Source organism: Dreissena polymorpha, chromosome 1 (genome assembly GCF_020536995.1).
Source record: "Dreissena polymorpha isolate Duluth1 chromosome 1, UMN_Dpol_1.0, whole genome shotgun sequence".
Taxonomy (NCBI): Eukaryota; Metazoa; Mollusca; class Bivalvia; order Myida; family Dreissenidae; genus Dreissena; species Dreissena polymorpha.
In genome coordinates this window covers 51,174,815-51,198,404 of record NC_068355.1, presented here as the reverse complement: position 1 = coordinate 51,198,404, position 23,590 = coordinate 51,174,815, and the positions used below count along the sequence as shown (strand labels likewise).

The window sequence follows — 23,590 nt, the reverse complement described above, 5'->3', positions numbered from 1 at the left end:
GCATATTGCATAAGACCCATTTTCGCATCACATGGCTTATATGCTAACAATAGAGCACTTTTGTATTGACCTTTCATCAGTACATGTATTGCTTTATTAATTATTTTGGCAAGAAAGAGACATGAAACAAAAAGATGACCTACTTTTTACCATTCTGTCTAAAAAAATCTCCATGCTTATTGGGTATATTTTATGTAGTTACATATTAAACAATTGTTTTGTTCGAGGATATAACGAAGCACTGAATGAGCTGCAATCTGTGAAAAACCCAGCTAAATGCATGTGCATAGAGAACCTCCCAAGATGAGATTGTGCAGTTCCCAAAGGATAATAAGGGATGACACTTTCAGCTTTCGAGAAAATCTTTGCTCAACGGAATTCACCACTAAACAAAAATCAAGCCTAAAGAAAAGTGTCGCCCCTTATCAGCCTGTGTGGACTGCACAGTCTAATAGAAACTTTATGCACCTGCATTAAGGCCCAGTTTTCACTTAAAATAAGATGGATGACAAACTTACACCACATGAATACATCAAACCATAACAGAACAATGTACTTCCATACTTGTCACGAACAAAATATGTAACTGGCAAGTTCAATATAGTAAGACTGCCATTTCTAAAATTAAGAGTGTGTACTGAACATGAATGATACAAAATAATACTTATTCTTGTAAAGTTCTACAATACCCAAACAGTTGTTTCTACTGTACACAATGACTAGGGTATGATTAAATAAATGATGGACATAAGAGAATGATACCAATCAGTAATTTCCCATACCCTATGTAAAACATTAAGAGATAACCCATACCACAAGATATGAACACAGATTCACATATATAGTAGTTGTTTAAATCTTTATTATGCCAGAAATGGAAAAAATTGAGATCTTCTACCAAATTGTAACTGATTGACTTTCCCTTTTACCAGTAGATAGATGTGTAGGCTGCCATTTTCTTAACGATACATGTAAACAACTATAATTTACACATGTATAAACAATACAAAACTTTTACTTAAGTTATTTTTATTAAATTAACCAAAAATGCCAACAGAAAAAAATTACCACAACATGTTTCCCAATTTTCAGATAGCAAATATTGAACATGTAACAATAATTTTCATTTCTAGCAAAACAAACACTATATGAACTTCTTTAGTTATCCAAATTTCAGAAACCGTACACTGAATGGACAAGCATATATTTCTTCTAGCAAACTATGTTATTACTTGTAGAGTTGTTTTTTAAATAAAGCATAGCAGCACATTTTTTAACTGTTTTATGCTGACAGATCATCCTGAACATAATAAAAAAGCAGCATGTTCGTTCCCTCAGCATATCAGATTCTGGAGAGTTGTTGGAACAGGTTGGCCGGCAGAATGGCCTCCAGTTTCTCCAGTATGTAGCTGACAGGAAGGTAAACCCAGGTCAGAGCCTGAAACAAGGCAGCAAAATACCAGAGGATGAGTAATGATAATGGTGAAATGTATGAGGTCATTGACTAAATTAGGGGCAATAGAGGATTGGATTGAGATACAAAATGGGGACCAGATTTGGAAGTGAGATTGATAAACTCTACAATACTGGTGTTAATCTTATGAATAAGAAATACAACATAATGATCAGAAATAGAAGAGGCAAAGAATGATATTAAGTGTCTAACAAGCTGAGTATATCATATGTAACTGTTTAAAAAAAACCTTAACTACAATTACCGTTATTACTCTAAATTTTCGGACACCTCCTTTTTGGCCCAAATGATTATTTTTCGTGACTCTTAATTTTCGGACAGGTGCGTTTTCATCTATCAATAATGACTCTAAATTTTGGGACGGTATATTTTACAGCACTATTTAAAACAGATTTCGGCACTGTATTCACTTATCTTGTAACACTTCAATCATGGATTTTCACAAACAATTAAGGCCATAAAACCTGGGAGACGCATGCCTGAAGGCACTGGACCATAACATTTGCCTAATTGGGTAAATAACCATGCAAACTGGTAGAAAACAATCGCTTCACCCAGCAGCATTTTAAATAATATCTTTCTATTAAGAAAGCAGTTTAATGTTTTTACTTTTTTGTTCTGTACCATTTTAGGCAAGAGTGAGCAAAGCTGTGAAGTTGCATTTATTGCAAAGTAAAACATTATTGCGCATCGAATTATTGATTTTATTTCAATATAATTGTAATTTTCGGACATTTAATTTTGTTCCTTATTTTCGGAGACCTGTGACTTTTTAATATTTTCGGACAAGAATTTTTATTTTTAAGTGTCCGAAAACTTAGAGTATATAGTATTTATTTGCATCTAGGTCCTCATTTACTGATAAATTTTCAAATTTATGTATAAAACATCAATAACTGGAATGTTTATGGTAATAACCTAAAAGGCATTTCTGTACATTTAAACCAGTAAAATTACTGATTTGCCTACCTTTTATATTATCAAACAAAGTCACCATTTATTATTATTACAATATAATCGCTGAATTTTCATTTGACAAAGAACAATATATTAACTGTTCAGCTACTCCATCAAAACACAAGGTGTGGTCCTAAGCTTTTGGTTTATGGAAAACATTTCGACATTGTTGCATATCTGAATAATAGACCACTCTTTGTTAATCTGATGAGTGGCAATTGAACCCACATGACCATGTTTTTATTCTTGCAGAACTCTAAGAAAATGGTAATTGGCCAATAAACGATAAATAAAAAATCAAATAGCATCATGATAAGCCCATCTACCCCAACCAAAATATGGTGGTGTGGTGTGACACAATCTCACAGTTTTAGCAATGACACCCACCTTGCTTTTAGTCCTGCAGAACTCTTAGAAACTGTTTACTGGCTGATAAGAGATACATAGACAAGGGACAAAATTGTCACAAAACCAGGTTTTCATTGTGAAAAAAAAATCTGATAAAGGGAGAAAACTCCAACTGAACTTTTGAAATGAACAAACAAAATTAACCCCCTTTGTAAGTTTGTTTTAAAAAAAATAAATATTTTTAGTCGTGGCGACCTTGACATTGGAGATATTGACATGATTCTTTTGTGCGACACACCGTCCCATGATGGTGAACAAATGTGCCAAATGATTTTAAAATCTCACAATGAATGACATAGTTATGGCCAGGACAAGCTCATTTATGGCCATTTTTGACCTTTGAACTCAAAGTGTGACCTTGACCTTGGAGATATCGACGTAATTATTTCGCGCGACACACCGTCCAATGATGGTGAACAAATGTTCCAAATGATTTTAAAATCTGACAATGAACGACATAGTTATGGCCCGGACAAGCTTGTTCCGCCCGCCAGCCAGCCCGCCCGCATTCGCCAATCTAATAACCAGTTTTTTCCTTCGGAAAACCTGGTTAAAAATAAAGAAACATGATGCCCACCCCCCACACAAGCGGTGTGTTGTGACACCAACTCACAGTTTTCGCTATGACGCCCATGGGCTCGGGGTACTGATGTGTGAGGAGGGCCAGCAGGGCTGTGAAGGAACAGAGGCCTGCTGTGAACATGATGAAGAAAGGCAGCTCCTTCTTGGGGTACACCGACACCTCGTGAAATGCTGCAAACAGTGGGCACTCTTATAATTATGCTACACATAATACAAGTATTCTAATTATTGGGTCAGAAAAGGAGATTTTCTGGTGCATTAACACCTCAAGAAATGCTGGAAATTGTGGAAACAGTGTTCTCCAATGATGTAATCATTATTCTTCACACAATACAAGTATTCTTATTATTGGGTCAGAAAAGGCAAGTTCACTTTCTGGTTCAGTGATACCTCATAAAATACGGTAAGACTTGATCAATTGTGTAGACTTTGTTATATTGTTACAGTCAATGTTGCTGAGTGTACCACTATATAAGTAATATATCACAGGTCAGTTAACCTATTGTACTCCCACTTTTGTCATCATGCTTACCTGGTCTTCAATCTTACTATTGCACATAGTTACACTGGTAACAAAGCCGTACTTGAACTAAAGGTAGGGGAGAATGGCCCATTATACTTTCATGACCAACGCTAGTTACCAAGCTTTGGTGGGTTAAACTCACAAATTCCTGATAGACAAACAAGCACTCTACAAAGTGAGCTAGCATTGCCCAGTTTTGAAAGCAGCCTTCCCAATGAAAAATTCCAGAAAGCTATTTTTATACATATATTAAGCTGGACTTCATATTTTGCCAATATATTCAAGCTAGACAAATAACATAACATAAAATATGTTTAATTAGTTAGAAATAGTACAAAATATTGGACTTTATGTATATTAAAAAAAATTCTATTTCAGGATGTTCTTCTATTTAACAAAATCAATTGTGTCTGTTGGATCTACAGGGAGGTACTAAATGTTCAGTTAAATTCTGACACAGTGGAAAACATATCAGATCTATATATGTATGTAGCATCTTTAAAGTGTACTTGATTGCTACACATACCAGGTAACAGCTCCCTGTCAGCGCTCTCTGTACATGTGGGGTAGGGGTAAAACAGGTGACCTTTCTCTAGGGGATATGGAATCATCCTAAAGGCTGAAACAAACAATATAATATGTATGGCATTAAGATGTCAGTCATATAAATATCACACACCATAGTATTATCAACCATGACTGGTAATGTCAACGGAGATGTAAGCTGATATTGACATTGCCTTCTTGAGTGTTGAAAATATGATGCATCACCCTCTATAGAGTGTGAGATTTATTTTATAATACTGAAGATAACAAAGAGGAACTTGTTTTTCCAACCAAGTCAGCCCTGCCATGTCCAAAAGCTTGTTAATTCCATGTGGCACCATATCTAAATCAGCAGAGTCATACAAAATTAGTTTCATCTTGTGATACTGAGTTTCATAGAAAACATTTTATGGCCCTTCAGTATTTACTTAATTTAGACTGTGTTTGCTATAGAGAAAGCTCTATTACAACCCGTTTTGCAATAAACCCATTTTGCAATAAATTTCTTGCAAAACGGGTTTGAGTGTCTTATTGCAATTTGAATTTTTTTTAACAACCCATTTGGCAATAAACCAGTTTTACAATAAAATCATCGCACATTTATTTGCAATAATTTTATTGCAAAACGGGTTGGAGTGTCTTAATGCAATGTGAAAATTGTATAACACCCGTTTTGCAATTAATTGGTTGTTATACAAAAATCAAATTGCAATAAGATATTAACTCGTTTTGCAATAAATTTATTGCTAAACAGGCTTATTGCAAAACGGGTCGTAACAAAGCTCCTAAACAGTGTTGGGTGCTAATAGCATCAACAATAAAATGGTACCTGAAACTTTTATTAAAAAGTTAATTCATAAAGTAATAAGACAGCTGAAAACTAACAGCATATACCATATTTTTGTGTAAATGGTTAATTAAATCTGTAAGTTAGGCTTAACGAAATATAATAATATAAAAATAAATGATTAAAATATGCATTTTAAAAAACTGCCATTTTAAGCAACGACAACATTTGTGACAGAAGGGAGACTACTCTAAATATAGTCAGAATTGCATCTAAGAGTCTTTGGATTACTTCCCTTTACTGAAACTAATGATTGATCTCTCGCAGTTAAAAAAACAATTTTGTAAACATTTATTGGCATTTAGAATCCTTAAAATAAAATTCTTTCATATTGTCCCTTTACACAAGTCAAACAGAGGACAATTTCAAATCAGTTCATGGAAGTTTCTGTCTGTTTATAGTTGGACAGGCTATACATTAAAGCACTGGAATAGTTGAATGAATATGAAGGTAAATCTGATTTCAATAAAAAGAAAAAATGTGTCTATGTATGACACCTTTCAAAATGAGCTCATTATGATTGATCCCTATTGACCGTTGAGTATTCCGATGACTGCTGACTACTTACTGCCCTCCCATGTGCAGTGTAGAAGATTGAGAGCACCCTCGACCCGTTTCCAGTGCTGAAGGTGAAAAAATGCATATGCCAGGGCCTCACTGTCACCTCGCTTTAAAATGTGCTCTGGAGGAAGAACTAGGCTCTTCATCTCCAGTAAATACTGAAACACACACAAATAACACAGTTGTCATAATCAAATGAAACAAGATAAGCAACTGTAAAAATGAAGTCAGTTAATTAATTAGCATTTTGTGGCAAAAGATGAGACGAAGTATATTGATATGTTTATATTTGATCTTTGACTTTTAATTGTGATCTTGACATTTGGTTGTTGTACTGGTTCTTGTGCTTAAACTCTGTCTCATACCAGTATGTGATTTCTGTCTGAATCTTAGCAATAACAGATTGTGTGTAAAACAAAATCCAACCAAAATGTTTAAGTAACTGCAAAAATAAGTAATTTATATCTAAATTAAACGCTTTAGAAAGATTTGTTTATAATAAAAACTCTGCCAAGACAATTAACAAAATAATTTCCGCATGACTCATGTCATAAAATGACAACTAATCAGAATATATTTTGACATTGTCTGAAATGTAGCGTATAATAATATCCCAATTTCCCATCAGTGTGGATTTCACTAATGCAACCGCTGGGAAAGAAATAAGGTTATTATCATGAATATAGAGCTACTTTTTTCCTACCTATCCAAATAATTTCTCCAAATAAATGTATTTGGTATTTGTTGCTTATTTCTTGTTCAATCCGTTGTGCATTTTGTTTTCTGGTAATAAATACTTATAATTTTTCAGGGTATCAAGTAATCTATTTAAAAGACTGCTAAATGCTAAGAGGGATGGTGATTTATTTAAGGTTGCGCACCTCTAATGATTTCCCGCGATTTCTTCGAAGGTTGAAGAGCCTACTATTAGGTGCCGTAGCCTAGTGGTTAAGGCGATAGACTAGAAATCTTTTGGGATATTCCCGCGCAGGTTCGAATCCTGCCGACGATGTATACTTTTTTGCGACGCGTTTTATTTATTTTCTAACATAATTTGAATTAATATGGCATATAAGCTATATTTATTGTTAAATATGTTGCAATTTTTATGCACATTCTTCAATTATTAAAATTAAAACAACGTTATGGCGAAATTGGGTGATTTACTGTTGAAAATACGAACCATGCATGTTGCATTTTTATTTTTATTTCAAAAAGTAAACGGTAAATCTGTCTAGTTCTTGGTATTTTTGCAGTATATAGTGTTTCTATAAAAACTAAGTTTAAAATATGACTTAAATGATACTATTTTGAATTTTATGACACTTTGTTTTTAACCGACCCAATTTTTACTTTGCTGAAATCACTTACATTTCATGGCGCTCTTCCATAGATAAAAATTTGTAAAAAATAAATGTCTGTAAAAGAATACTTATTTCATCTTGTTTAAACTTTAAACACCTTTACAGCATCTGTACACACCAACTGCATGCCCATATTTGGAAATTTGAATGAATTATGGAACTTTTATATACCCCAGGGGTGAAAATAAACTGGACAAAAGCCGAGCGTGGGGGTGGTTTTGAAAAAATCGGTATATTTTTTTAAAAAGCATGGAAAGCCTACCTACAAATTTGCATGTAGTTCAGTGAAATGATGCTGATTAAGAAAATAATTAATAAGATTATATTTGGATATGTGCCCATTAGAGGTGCGCTACCTTAACACTGATATATGAAACGTCTGTTTTATACAATGTTAAGTGATTTAATAGGGATATAAGCTTGAGTGGACAATATTTTTACTGATTGAGTTCTTTACCTTCCAAGTGATGTACAGCTTGGTATGGAGGTTATTTTCATCAAAGCATAATTGAACAATTAGGTTTTACAAGCAATAAAAACATTGAATATGGCAATTTAATTGTTCTTCTGTCATGTTTCCAACCCAATGTACAGTATGTTGCTAGAATGTAACGAGATACAGAGGTAAGTGTCTCCTTAATATTGATCTGAAGCCAGCCTGGCAGAAGACAGATTGATCAATACATGTCTGCTGAAATGTATCACACGTATACCAGTTTTCTATTTCCTTTTATCACTAAGCAATATAAAGCCATTATTGGAAAGGCAAATGTGTCTACATAACTGGATTTACAATGATAATTTGATATCGGTTGACAAGTTAAGATGCCTGATTTCTTGCGTGCCAGCAAGAAGAATAATAGTTTGTTTCAGGACTAAAGTGGGTTATGAAATGTGTTGCAAAGTCCATATAGTTTTCGTGCGTTGTTTTTTTTTTGATGATCAAGTAACTAAAAGAACTAAACTGATATACAAAACCTTGAATGTTTTTTTATACATAAATGAATTCCATAAGCACAGACCACTTTTAATTTCAGTGTTTACTGTCCATTCTTATATCAACATATTGAATGTACAACAAGAAAAGATATACAGCAAAATAGCCAGGTGATGTAGTATGTTGTTTTTTTTTGCAAACATGCTTTGGTACAAATATTCCTTAATCATGTCCAAATTAGTTACATAAATCATGTAATTTTTGTGGGTGAAATACAATACACTGTGTCTCATTCATATTTGGATTGTTCAAAGAACAAGAATACACTGTACTCTTAATTTTAAATATAGAATAAGCTCATTTGTATACTGGCCCTGTAAACTAGCCATTTCATGAATAAAGCCGAGAGAAATCAGTCTAAATGCATGTAAGTCAAGTGTAGTCCAAGATTAGCCTGTGAAGTCAGCACAGGCTTATAAGGGAGGACACTCTCTGCTTTAATATAATATATATATATATATGAAAGATTAAAAGAAAGTCTCATCGGGACGAAAATCAAGTCTAGGTGTTAAGTGTCAATCATGATTTCAGACTATGTATGCTAATCTGGGACAAGACCCAAGTGCATTCAGCCATGTGAATGGAATTTCTTCAAAGGAGCTTTAAGAATACCGGCCAATGAAGATCAAAGTGTTATTGTACCTTGGGTACATGTGGATTAAACTCCACTGCTCTGTGTATGGCTTCCACTGCTGACATTTCTGCTGTACTGAGGCCACGCTTGCTCGCTATGTCAGGAGAAAATCTGCAGTAAAACAACCACGTACACATCATTAGTTATCTTTCAATGATCCATGACATCAGACATTATATATCTCTGTACATGATGCTCCGAGATAATATACTGGTAAGGTTCTAGATAAACAAGCAAATTCGTTGAATTGATATTCCCCGCCAATATGCTTCTGGACACAAAAGTGTTATATTTGACACTCAAAAAAGCATTTTTTCAAGATACAAAGGGCCATAACTCCGTTATTAACAGTTGGTGTACAATGCCATTTGGCGTGCATCATCCTCTTATTGATATACATACCCATACCAATTTCAATGAAATTTGCCAAAGCACTTCCAAGATATGGCTCCGGACACACAAAAAAAGCATTTGTTCAAGATACAAAGGGCCATAACTCCGTTATTAACAGATGGTGTACAATGCCATTTCGCGTGCATCATTCTCTTATCCATATATATACTCATACCAAGTTTCAATGAAATCCGCCAAAGCACTTCCAAGATATGGCTCCGGAAGGAGGACGGAAAAAACGGACGGAAGGACGCATGGACAACGCCAAAACAATATCCCTTCGCCTATGGCGGGGGATAACTAACAGTACGGTACCAAAACCCATGTCATAGTCCATGTCTTGGAAATGATATATTTTGAAGAGTATTTAATCGTTTTATGAGTTATCTGTGCTTCATACACATAACCACTGAAGCAGAGATGACAATCAGCAGATGCCTGGCAATTTAGTACTGTAAAATAATGTACATCACAAACAGTATAACATACTCCGTTTTTTTAAATTGAAAAATATTTTGCATTAAATATTTTAACACTTTTTGTGTGTATTATGTGACTCATGACAATGCTTGGACTCAAGCAAGAAGCTCTCATAGATGACTATTCTGGCAGCAAGAAACTCTCATAGATGACTATTTTGGAAGCAAGAAGCTCTCATAGATGACTATTCTGGCAGCAAGAAGCTCTCATAGATGACTATTCTGGCAGCAAGAAGCTCTCATAGATGACTATTCTGGCAGCAAAAGGCTCTCATAGATGACTATTCTGGCAGCAAGAAGCTCTCATAGATGACTATTCTGGCAGCAAGAAGCTCTCATAGATGACTATTCTGGCAGCAAGAAGCTCTCATAGATGACTATTCTGGCAGCAAGAAGCTCTCATAGATGACTATTCTGGCATTCATGTTTACTGATTGATGCTGACATTATTTAAGAATATACTGGGTAAAATGATAAAATATGAGTCATGATGTAAACAATAAGTATGGGAATACATATAGGCTATGTAAAAAGCTTTTCCCATGCATTTTTGTGTGGCGCAGCACCACAATGCCATTCTGGAGGTATAAAGCTGCCACACGCCATTATTGATTATAACTTTATTGCCTCTTGTCCATACTTCTATACTAAGATGTGCAAGGTTGTGAAGAAGTCATGGGTGAATAACCCCATCAATCAATAATTTTCGTGGCTTTGTTGCTTTGTTATATTTAGCACACTAATTGGTCCATAACGTGTACTCCTTCATGATACAATTATGGTCAGTTACATGAAAGACTTGTGATGGAAACCAAGTGCAATCCTTGTGGAAATTGAGCATTAAATGCATAATACTGGAATATCAAATCATTTATTTCTACACATAATTTAATTTCAAATAAACTTGTTATATCTTTATAGTGATGGTCTAATTGATAAGTAATTATTGAAACAATTATTGTACCGTAAACCATTGTACCGTATACCAATACAACTAACAATTATTGTACCGTATACCAATACAACTAAATGCGAATCACAAATTTAGTCAGACGGTATACAACTTTACATTGCTATGTGCCGTTGTTGCTTACATCATTTGAGAAAACTGGGCTTAATGCATGTGCAAAGTGTTTCATCCCTGATTGGCATTTGCAGTCTGCACATCAAATCCCGGATGACGGTTTTTGGATTTTGCTAAGAACACCATAGAAAGTACAGGCTAATCTGGGATGACACATGCATTATGCCCAGTTTCCCAAAACGAGGTTCAATTAATCCCCAAGACAACTCTGTAACACAACAAGCCATGAAAACTTATCACGCCACCTACTTGTCTGCCACTGCCCGGGCTTTGAGAAGTGCAGCAGTGTAACATATGGTCGCTGATTTTGGCAAACTGATATCTGAAAACATACAGCAGAGACCCCGTCAAATACACTGTCATCAACTTTTCTGAAATATGTATTTAGTGCTGTCTGACAAAACCGTTCAGCCTTCCCAACATTTTGCAAGAATGGACTTCTGTAGGCAAATGTAACACATTCCCACATTCCCACTCTTGATATACCTTAGGTTTCCACGTATAACGCACAGTGTTTTACCTCAAAAGTCAAATTAACAAGGGCTGTTTGTAAAACATGCATGCCCCCCATATGGGCTATCCGTTGTACTGGCAGCCATTGTGTGAATACGACTTTTGTCACTGTGACCTTGACCTTTGACCTTGTGACCTTAAAATCAATAGGGGTCATCTGCAAGTCACGATCAATGTACCTATGAAGTGTCATGATCCAAGGCAAAAGCGTTCTTGAGTTATCATCCGAAAATCATTTTACTATTTCGGGTCACCGTGACCTTGACCTTTGACCTTGTGACCTCAAAATCAATAGGGGTCATCTGCGAGTTATGATCAATCTACCTATGAAGTTCCATGATCCTAGGCATATGCGTTCTTGAGTTATCATCCGAAAATCATTTTACTACTTCTGGGCACTGTGACCTTGACCTTTGACCTAGTGACCTGATCATCAATAGGGGTCATATGCGAGTCATGATCAATCTACCTATAAAGTTTCATGATCCTAGGCATACGCGTTCTTGAATTATCATCCAAAATCATTTTACTATTTCGGGTCACCGTGACCTTGACCTTTGACCTAGTGACCTCAAAATCAATAGGGGTCATCTGCGAGTCATGATCAATCTACCCATGAAGTTTCATGATCCTAGGAGTATGCGTTCTTGAGTAATCATCCAGAAACCATTTTACAATTTCGGGTCACAGTGACCTTGACCTTTGACCTAGTGACCTCAAAATCAATAGGGGTCATCTGCGAGTCATGATCAATCTTCCCATGAAGTTTCATGATCCTAGGCGTATGCGTTCTTGAGTTATCATCCGGAAACCATTTTACTATTTCGGGTCACCGTGACCTTGACCTTTGACCTTGTGACCTCAGGGCTTACTCTGCCATTCGCCAAATTAGCCAATGGCTACAAATTGAACTATTTGGCTAAAGAAAATTCTATTTGGCTACAACTTTTTCTTTATTAAAACTTAAAAATAGCCAAAAATAGAAGAATTTTGCTTAAACAAGGCAAATTTGGCTAAATAATTTTTTTAGCCAGGGGAAGCCCTGGACCTCAAAATCAATAGGGGTCATCTGCAAGTCATGATCAATGTACCTATGAAGTTTCATGATCCTAGGCCCAAGCGTTCTTGAGTTATCGTCTGACAACCACCTGGTGGACGGACCGACCGACCTACCGACATGAGCAAAGCAATATACCCCCTCTTCTTCGAAGGGAGGCATAAAAAGCTGGTGCGCGCAATACATTGAAACAACGCTATCCTGGCTGCTAAATTGGTAAAAAATATGTTGTGTAATCCTAAATAATCAAAATGGCCGCCATGTTTTTTTTCCAGAAAACTACCACCCTATAATCGTACAGACTGAGGGGCCATTGTCGAAACAACATGAAGTCGCTACTGGTAGATATCAATGCGGTAGAAGAAGTTTTGGTAAAAATTTGTTTGAATAAACTTGCGGACATTTCTTTGTTTGTGTTTTTACACTTCTTCATTGATGAATTCCGATGGGGATTGTTGTCGACATTCCGGAGAGCAGGCAAGGGTAGGTGCGAACGAGGTCTTTTTTGCGGGTAACGGTAGGTGTGAAAGGGGGTCATTTTGCACTTCATAATTGGCAGATGTTATTGAGTAATATGTGCCACGACTTGTTAACACGCTAATTGACATTTGAGACACTAATTGACAATTGAGAACATGAAGATATGCAATTGCATTTTGTGCGTATAAATATTGAACGTTCAACAGTGGTGTACCTCAACAACTGTATCCCCGTCTCCCATGTGAAATTTACCGGTAATGCCCATGCTTTTCCCGAGGAAAAATCACACGATGTACACTAATTCTTATTTTCTCACATTTTTCACGAAATGCACATGGGCTGTTAATCTTTTGCTAGAAATTACAAAATTGTAAGAAAAGTAAAGTGCTATGCAACCCATGCTCCTAACCATAATGACGCTTCCTCTTTTGAATCCTTAATTAAGCTTTCCAATGCCCCGGATTATTGGATTGTGCAATAGTAAAATGGCGGCCATTTTCGGTCCGAGTTGGTGGTTTTATTGTGTTGAATATATTCTCCATTTAAGCATTTAAAAAACAGCCTTCGCACTATACATGGGAGCGCCCTATACGTGGAAACCTACGGTAATATTTTTGTGCAATGTGATTTATTTCAATAAATGTTTACATTTTAGGGGGTAATATGATGTTATATGAGATAGGAAGATATGAAAGATCATATCTAACAAGACTATTGCCAAGCAATATAAGACTCCTACCGGCTCCACCATTGTCAGATAATTCCACCATTTTCAGATTTTTTTTATATATATTTGTTGCCATAGCAACCAGAATTTTTGATGTAGGAACAAAATAAAATGACGTGCATAATGTCCACATTGCCATCTATCCATGTTTCAAGTTTCATGAAAAAGTAATAAGTACTTTAAAAGTTATTGCAGGATCCAGAAAACCACCATTTTCAGCAGTATTTCTAGTATATTTGTTGCCAAAGCAACCACAATTTTTGATGTAGGAACGAAATGAAATGACGTGCATAATGTCCATATTGCCATCTGTCAATGTTTTAAGTTTCATGAAAAAATATTAAGAACTTTAAAAGTTATCGCAGGATCCAGAAAAGTGTGACAGACTGACTGACTGACAGACGGAGCAAAAACCATAAGTCCCCTCCGGTGAAACCAGTAGGGGACTAAAAAGCTAATGTTCCTGTTTCCTGTCTTGTCATTTTTAGTGTACACAAATAAATACATTTAATGACTATTTGTTTGCATGATATAAGTTTAGAGAGAGAATATTCAGAAAACAAAGATAATAATTTGCAAGAATAAGACTTATCACTGATATAGACATATAAATTTGTTTTGTCAATTTACTGATCGAGTGTTCTCTGTGGAATGAAATTTCACTTCAGCGGTCAACAAATAAACACAGTGACAATACCAAGCAGCGAGACATTCAATACAAGTCTAGTTAGAGGATTATCTGGCCCTACATGGGGTATTCTATTTAGTGTACTTATCCCCCATGAAATGTTTTTTATCTTATCTGAAATATTTTCTCTCGGCCGATTTATCCATGATTTTATTAGTTTTCTCTGTATTTGTGCACTGCTGTTCAGGGCCATTGCAGCACTATAACAGCAGGTGCCATCGCATGGACATACTGTGAAACCATTTATTTTCGTCAATACAATATTTCGTCTATTTCGTCAGCATCTGTGTTTGGCAAAAATGCTACATGTCATTTAAGTACACTGTATAATGTGCACACCTTTGTGTCAAAAACGGATTTATCTTGATTACGAAACAGATGAAGTTTGTATGATTGGATTACTTTGGATTAAAATGTTTCATGCCTACAGCAATTTAGGCTTAATTTTGTTTAAACATTGGACAAAATTATTTGATAGAATCCGAAATTTGTCACTCGGTTCACTGACGAAAATGAATGCCTGAGGAATAATAATGGTTTCACAGTATAAGAAACAGAATTATTATTATAATTATTACCGGTAGAATAATTAATTTTAATTTAGTTATTATTCTGATAAATTTGCTTTATTCTTATGTATTTGTTGTTTTTTGTGTTGTTGTTTTTTTTGGGGGGGGGGGGGGTATGTTAGGTTCAAATAAGGCAGGCTTATAACAAGGCCTTTAAACTTGACCTTTGACCTTGAAGGATGACCTTGACCTTGAACTTCCACCACTCAAAATGTGCAGCTTCATAAGAATGCCGCTTTGAAGTTTTTTTGGGGTTTTTACCTTTGACCTTGAAGGATGACCTTGACCTTGAAGGATGACCTTGACCTTGAACTTCCTCCACTCAAAATGTGCAGCTTCATAAAAACGCCGCTTTGAATTTTTTTTTTTTGACCTTTGACCTTGAAGGTTGACCTTGATCTGAAGGATGACCTTGACCTTGAACTTCCACCATTCAAAATGTGCTGCTTCATGAGAACGGCGCTTTGAATTACTTTTTTTACCTTTGACCTTGAAGGATGACCTTGACCTTGAACTTCCACCACTCAAAATGTGCAGCTTCATGAGAACACCGCTTTGATTTTTTTGTTTACCTTTGATCTTGAAGGATGACCTTGACCTTGAACTTCCACCACTCAAAATGTGCAGCTTCATGAGATGCACATGCATGCCAAATATCAAGTTGCTATGTTCAATATTTAAAAAGTTATGGCCAATGTTAAAGTTAGCGGACGGACAGATGCCATACATTTGACATTTGACCTTGAAGGATGACCTTGACCTTTACCTTACACCACTCAAAATGTTCAGCTCCATGAGATAAACATGCATGCCAAATATCAAGTTGCTATCTTCAATAGTGAAAAAGTTATGGCCAATGTTAACGTTTTTTTCGGACGGACAGACAGACTGACATACACACATACTGACTGATGGACAGTTCAACTGCTATATGCCACCCTACCGGGGGCATAAAAACAACCCAATCTCCTGTTTCACCCACCATCATATTTAGCTAGAACCACTTGGACGTCTGCATACAGCTGCAACTCTAGTAAGGCCTCTATGAGATTTTCATGAATGTTGAACATTGTCACCAGCGGGAACTCCTTCATAATCTAGTAAAAGATAAATAAGTGCATGCTTATCAATAAGCTGGCTATTATTGACTAGAACTTAGTGTATTGGATAAGTTGCCTGAAGCCTTCAGTGAAGGGTATAACTTGAATATCATACAAAAACGTAGATCCATCCTAAAACTCCTGTAACCCTTTACCACTTGTACACACATTTTGACACATTTGAAGTCCATTACATGATTTATTTAAATTATAGACCTTTTTTTACTAGATTTAAGTCATAAAAGCTTCATTTCCAACTCCTGATACTGATCAGAAGGCAACATCATAAAACCTGAAGAGACTGCAAGTAACTCACAGGCTGTTCTGGATTTATGCTGGATGCATATAGCCATTTTCATTTTGATTCCGAGTTAGAAAGGGTTAATAGCTATTAGACTGGAAAAATATTGTGTGTGGGGCTGAGGCCTTTCAAGGCCCCTTCTAGGACAAAAAAGCCTTGCTTTTATGTTTATACCTCTCTCATGAGTTTCACAGCCTCTCGCACCCTTCCCAGCTTTCGTGCACACATGGCAAGGCGACGTTTTATGTATACCACTACATTTGTGTCTCGCCCTGAAATGAACAGAATGTTTTATGTATATCCCTACATTTGTGTCTCGCCCTGAAATGAACACCATGTTTTATGTATACCCCTACATTTGTGTCTCGCCCTGAAATGAACACCATGTTTTATGTATACCACTACATTTGTGTCTCGCCCTGAAATGAACACCATGTTTAATGTATACCCCTACATTTGTGTCTCACCCTGAAATGAACACCATGTTTAATGTATACCACTACATTTGTGTCTCGCCCTGAAATGAACACCATGTTTTATGTATACCCCTACATTTGTGTCTCGCCCTGAAATGAACACCATGTTTTATGTATACCCCTACATTTGTGTCTCGCCCTGAAATGAACACCATGTTTTATGTATACCCCTACATTTGTGTCTCGCCCTGAAATGAACACCATGGGTTATGTATACCCCTACATTTGTGTCTTGCCCTGAAATGAAGATCATGTTTTATGTATACCACTACATTTGTGTCTCGCCCTGAAATGAACACCATGTTTTATGTATACCCCTACATTTGTGTCTCGCCCTGAAATGAACACCATGTTTTATGTATACCCCTACATTTGTGTCTCGCCCTGAAATGAACACCATGGGTTATGTATACCCCTACATTTGTGTCTTGCCCTGAAATGAACACCATGTTTTATGTATACCACTACATTTGTGTCTCGCCCTGAAATGAACACCATGTTTAATGTATACCCCTACATTTGTGTCTCGCCCTGGTATGAACAGAATGTTTTATGTATACCCCTACATTTGTGTCTTGCCCTGAAATGAACACCATGTTTAATGTATACCTATACATTTGTGTCTCGCCCTGAAATGAACACCATGTTTTATATATACCACTACATTTGTGTCTCGCCCTGAAATAAACACCATGTTTTATGTATACCCCTACATTTGTGACTCACCCTGAAATGAACACCATGTTTTATGTATACCACTACATTTGTGTCTCGCCCTGAAATGAACAGAATGTTTTATGTATACCACTACATTTGTGTCTCGCCCTGAAATGAACAGAATGTTTTATGTATACCACTACATTTGTGTCTCGCCCTGAAATGAACACCATGTTTTATGTATACCCCTACATTTGTGTCTCGCCCTGAAATGAACACCATGTTTTATGTATACCACTACATTTGTGTCTCGCCCTGAAATGAACACCATGTTTTATGTATACCCCTACATTTGTGTCTCGCCCTGAAATGAACACCATGTTTTATGTATACCACTACATTTGTGTCTCGCCCTGAAATGAACACCATGTTTTATGTATACCCCTACATTTGTGTCTCGCCCTGAAATGAACACCATGTTTAATGTATACCACTACATTTGTGTCTCGCCCTGAAATGAACAGAATGTTTTATGTATACCCCTACATTTGTGTCTCGCCCTGAAATGAACACCATGTTTTATGTATACCCCTACATTTGTGTCTCGCCCTGAAATGAACACCATGTTTTATGTATACCCCTACATTTGTGTCTTGCCCTGAAATGAACACCATGTTTTATGTATACCACTACATTTGTGTCTCGCCCTGAAATGAACACCATGTTTTATGTATATCCCTACATTTGTGTCTTGCCCTGAAATGAACACCATGTTTTATGTATACCCCTACATTTGTGTCTCGCCCTGAAATAAACACCATGTTTTATGTATACCCCTACATTTGTGTCTCGCCCTGAAATGAACACCATGTTTTATGTATACCCCTACATTTGTGTCTCGCCCTGAAATGAACACCATGTTTTATGTATACCCCTACATTTGTGTCTCACCCTGAAATAAACACCATGTTTTATGTATACCCCTACATTTGTGTCTTGCCCTGAAATGAACACCATGTTTTATGTATACCCCTCCATTTGTGTCTCACCCTGAAATGAACACCAGAAACTGTCGTCCCTGATATCAGCCTCTGTGGACTGTGCAGGCTATTCTTGCACAACACTTATGCATATGCATTAAGCCCTTTTTGCATAGCCCTTACTGTGTATAGCTTCCTGTGTAGACCCATAGCCCTTACTGTGTATAGCTTCCTGTGTAGACCCATAGCCCTTACTGTGTATAGCTTCCTGTGTAGACCCCTGGTGTTGGGTCTGCTGGGACTTCTTGTACTGGACCTCTGCATACTTGTACGCCTGCTTAAAGTGTTTCTCGGCGTCCAAGATTGATGACGCATCTTCCTCCGCTAGCAAGATCAACGCTGTTGCACATCTGCGCAAGACAAAGGCTGGGGTATTACAAAGTTCCCATTCATAAGATATATTTAAAATTGTTGCACGCCTGAACACAACAAAAGACAGACACAGGGGTCAGTCAAGCAAATGGTTTTTAGTCTATTGGCTTTAGCCAATGAACAAATATTAAGGCAAATTAGAAACACGTCTCGCAATGTATTTATGTACTTTTCAATGTATTTATTTACGGGGTACGTTACATTAAATAGCTTTTACAGATAAATAGTTGTCTTGTTTCTTGCAGAAGACTGTCATTTTTTTTAGGGCTGTAATATCGTTAAACTTTGTGAGAGCAAACATTTACCTTGCAGTTTTAGGCTGAAAGAGATTGGTTCAAATTACAATATTTTGATATAAATCTGCAAATTTTAATCAGGATTAAAAACTTCAGAAAGTGTGCTCAAAAATACAGTGTGCATGTAAAAGTTTCTGTATGTAACAAAGTCTGTGAATATAACAACCACAACAAAAAACAACAACAAATTGTTCCTTTTAGATTATGTATAAAAGAAGCGATCATAATAGAATAATGAATAGTAACAAACAAAACGAGAAAAACAAAGATATAACTTTGACCTTAGCTTCCAAATGAAAAAGTCGTTCAGTATTGTAAATAGTAATGATGTAATGAGAACAATAATTAAAACAAGAGCATAAATAAACGTCTAGCCAATCAGAAATAACATTTACATCCGGACATTTACATACTTGCAAACTACCAAGGTGCCTCAATACATATTTATGATTTTCAGACTGATATTGGATGGTTTGCAATATTTCATCACTTTTTGTTTCATTTTTTTGTACTTATTCTAAAAAAACTTTTCTTTTGTATAGCCGTTTCTTCTAGATTTTTCTTCAGTCAAATGTTCCTTTAACAACAGAAAGTTCTCAGAATTTTGCCAATAGACTTTCAGCACTGTCAGTGCTCTTGTTTTCAGTGTAACCAATAAATTACAGTTTACTTTCATTTTTGGAATTAGGCGGGGACCCTTTCATTTGGGAAAATTGTTGTTATTTATGTACTTATATAAGGAAAATGGCTTTTTTTGGCAATCAAATACTTACAGATTGAGAATTTAAGTGTTTTCAATATCCTAGATACATCCCATTTGAGATCGGAAATGGCGGCATCATTTGACCAAACAAAAACCACAGGATTATATTTAAAAGTATGTCTCAATATTATTGTTATCAATAAGGTTAGATATCTACTATATAGGTTGTTACTAAGTTTACATTCAAAGTTATATTTAACAAAGTCATTTGAAGGCAAACTTGCATTTTTAGGCCATTTCTATAAGAAAAACTCAGACAAATATGAGTTTAGTAAAGTATACATTTCAATGACAAAGTTATTTGTATCATAAACAATATTGTATCACATATATATGTTTCCCAGTTGTTCATGTAGGTTGTCCACATCTTAAAGCAGATAAATGCTCCACCGACAGCTACTAATCTGGCACAGCTGTTGTTTATTTTACATGGAGAACTTAGCTTTACCAAGAATTCCAGCATTTTTGCTTTAGTTTAAAGACAAATAAGGGAAATAAAATCACAATACAGTGAAAATTAATCATATATGTATTCAACTAATCACAAATATTGCAAAACATTACATTTAGATAATACTATCTCATTCATGTTATATTACCCGATGTGATTGATTGGTCAAAAACTAAAGCAAAGCATGAGTAAAATCACGTTCAAAATCTTTAACATGTTTACCACACCAGTGCAAGTAAATTCACCAGAAAGCTACAGAAAATAAATCAATACTTTCTGCCTCAAGTCTGTAACAGTTTTAGGGCACCAAATGACAAATACGAGACTTTGCTCCACAAGTTATTGTTTGTTTGAGACAATCAACTAAACACTGTAACTCACTCAGGGTTTTTCTCCAGGGCTTCTGTAGCTGCCTTGATTCTTGCCTGTGGTTTTCTTTCTCTCCAAGCCGTCTGCATTACTGAAGAAGTAGGAAACAGGTTTCACATGCATACAATACAGACAACAATAGTAGGATATTTTTGACTGTTCCATTTAGGCTAAAATGGTGGACAGATCAGAAGACTAACTAATTAAGTCATATAACGTCCCCACCCAACTTCTGGGTCATTAAAACTAGATATTGTCAAGATTAACATTCTGACCAAGTGTTATAAAGTTAAACAAACTTTTTAAAAAGATTTGACCAGGTGACCTAGTTTTGGGGTTGCATGTTTACCCGAGAGTTTTTAACAACTCTCTCTAGATACTGTCAAACATAGAAATTCTGACCAATTTTTATCAAGATGGCATTAAGAATGGTTTCAAGCTTACAATTGACATCAGATTCTCTACGAATGACAGACCACAACAGCTAACCATGAGCACTTTGTGCTCAGATAAGCTCATAAATGGACATCAAATATGTTGTTCAATAGAATGTGCAAACAACATTATTGTTTGGAATAGAATTCCAAGGTTCATTAATTAACGTCAAATACACATTGTTCTCATAGTTCCATAATAGTCGTGCAAATATCATTAGAAGCCAGGCAATTGTGATGACATTTCCAATCATGCAAATTGTCGCCACCATGACATTTCCAACCATGCAAATGGGTGCCGCAGACCACAACAGGAAATAAATGTAATGAGCAGACACACTCAAATGCCAAATGCATGTTTTGAGACCAAACTAGGATATGAGCATTCATATTGCTGCATTCCTATTTCCCTTTTATTGTTTAGATTATGCAAATTTTTTTTTGTAACCTAGCAACCAGTTACAAACTTTCCATAATATTGTTTTATGGGTCTGATCGCGAAATGTCATAAATCTAAAAAGTGCATAATTGAAATAAACAGCTTGAATGAATTAAAATCATTATAAACAAAGTTGTGGATATTATAAACTCAGTTTCATTGTTTTTTTATAACTTGACATAAGGCATGCAAGCAAATTTTAAATTAAACTTTCTCTAACAATTAAGGGAATAAGAATTCACAGAATTGTCATATTTTTCAGCGGTTGGAAAAATTTTAAGATCTGTAGCAGGATCATTAATTACAGGGAAAACTCATCCCAAGGCACCTAATCTAAGATGTTTGGCAAACTCTTTTTTTATAATATTATGTTTTGTGAATGTAAACTTCTAATTACATTTTTATTTCTGTTACTATAAATAAAAGATAAAACATAAATTTGTCGAATGAAATTAAACTGAATATTACCATGACGAAAACCAAATCTGTAAAATGACTGAAATGTGACACGATTCTTTTTTAACAAGATGTTGATGAAAAATCCAATATCCAGTCTTCAATCTCAAAATTCCTGGCTTCCTATTGATTAACATGTCAGCTTTCACAGTTTGATTTCTTTTCCTGAGACATTTGGAAATGACAGATTATTCAACTTCATAATCTCCCCGTGGGTCAATAAGACTACAAATTCACAAATCATAAGAAATGCAGCAAAAATCGCTCATTATGCAAAGAAAAGCCATTAGCTATAAATATTTCTGTGAGTCTTACAGTATCCAACAATCGGTCTCATTGGCTCATCATCAGTATTTATTTCTATTTCACAGTTACTTTGATGCAGATCTTGTACGACAAAAATATTCTAATATATTTCTTACCACTATAAAAATAATTAATATATATTGTGATGCAAAAAATCTAATAGCATATGCAGCCAGTATAGAACCTGACCAGCCTGTGCAGATTGCAGTTTTTTTAATGATTATAGTTGACAAGCTTATATACAACAATAATAATTTTCTAATTTTCTGAATTTAACTTAAAGATTGCTCTTTTTTCACTCAAGGCCGGGCAATAAAGGTTTGATGTAAGACTTTCTGAGAATGCAAAGCTAAGATCAACACCAACCACTTTAAGAAAAGCACATTTTTCACAAATAAAAACTCAGAACAGTCTTAATGTTTCCATTTGAATACTTAACAATTAATTTGTGTGAATTTGCTAAAATAACTAGAAAAACCTTTTACCAGAAATCTGACATAAATTTTACATTGAAAATATTTGCACAAACTTTTTTTAGAAACAACAATTTGTTTTTTTACATTAAAATTGCTTCAATAAAAAGTAAACATATCAAAACAAATCAAATACCAAAAGCAATTTGACTCTCTGTAATTTACAAAACTGGCCTTACTTTCGTACTCTGGTTTGCCTGCATCAGCGTCACAAGTGAAGAAAGTCTGATGGTCTTGAGCAGAGAGATTCATATCGTAGTAAGTGAGCGGATCTTTATTTGCCTTCCATGTGAAACGTAAATACTCCGCCCCTCTGAACAGATTCAAAGGGTTACGCCACACTTTGCACTCTGTAAGTACATGTTGTTTGTAAAAATTACTTATTTACATCAGTGTAATCAGAATGTTTTATAATCACAGGATCTGCAATTTATAGTTATTTGTAACTTATCAAGTATTAATACGGCCTTGATGGGCAATGGAGGTCAGAAATGAACTCAAATCAAAAGCTTTTTATCATTCTGCAGTAAGGACAAATTGCCTGTTCTTTAATCACAAGCATTCAATGTCCTTAAGTCTATTCATACAAGATGGAGGCGGGGTTCAAATGACACTTAATTATATGCAAAATCCCTTACTTCACAATTTAAAAATCTGTTCTGATAATAAAAATAAAACAAGCATAGATTTATAAGACATAAGAAAACCTGGTTCTACCAAACATGCCATTAAAATCACAATGAAATAATTTGTCTTATTTATTGTGTTTGCATC

The 23,590-nt window shown here is 35.4% G+C and overlaps 1 protein-coding gene across 6 annotated transcripts in view; it reads right to left on the bottom strand.

Annotated features, from left to right (window-relative positions):
* Window positions 1-1,012: 1,012 nt before the first annotated feature.
* LOC127880291 (suppressor of tumorigenicity 7 protein homolog) overlaps window positions 1,013-23,590 on the bottom strand; it is a 60,736-nt gene continuing 38,158 nt past the window's right edge. For 4 of the 6 annotated variants that reach the window (XM_052427668.1, XM_052427653.1, XM_052427643.1 and 1 more), the window contains 11 exons: window positions 22,996-23,166; window positions 20,721-20,799; window positions 18,617-18,807; window positions 16,459-16,556; window positions 15,866-15,980; window positions 11,099-11,171; window positions 8,902-9,004; window positions 5,906-6,056; window positions 4,471-4,563; window positions 3,453-3,592; window positions 1,013-1,438 (listed from right to left, as the gene is read on the bottom strand). In XM_052427668.1, coding sequence (XP_052283628.1) covers window positions 1,343-1,438; window positions 3,453-3,592; window positions 4,471-4,563; window positions 5,906-6,056; window positions 8,902-9,004; window positions 11,099-11,171; window positions 15,866-15,980; window positions 16,459-16,556; window positions 18,617-18,807; window positions 20,721-20,799; window positions 22,996-23,166 — 1,310 coding nt within the window. In that variant the 3' untranslated portion in view covers window positions 1,013-1,342. The remainder of the gene's footprint in view (window positions 1,439-3,452; window positions 3,593-4,470; window positions 4,564-5,905; window positions 6,057-8,901; window positions 9,005-11,098; window positions 11,172-15,865; window positions 15,981-16,458; window positions 16,557-18,616; window positions 18,808-20,720; window positions 20,800-22,995; window positions 23,167-23,590) is intronic. The other 2 variants (XM_052427673.1, XM_052427661.1) reach the window with 1 other exon arrangement.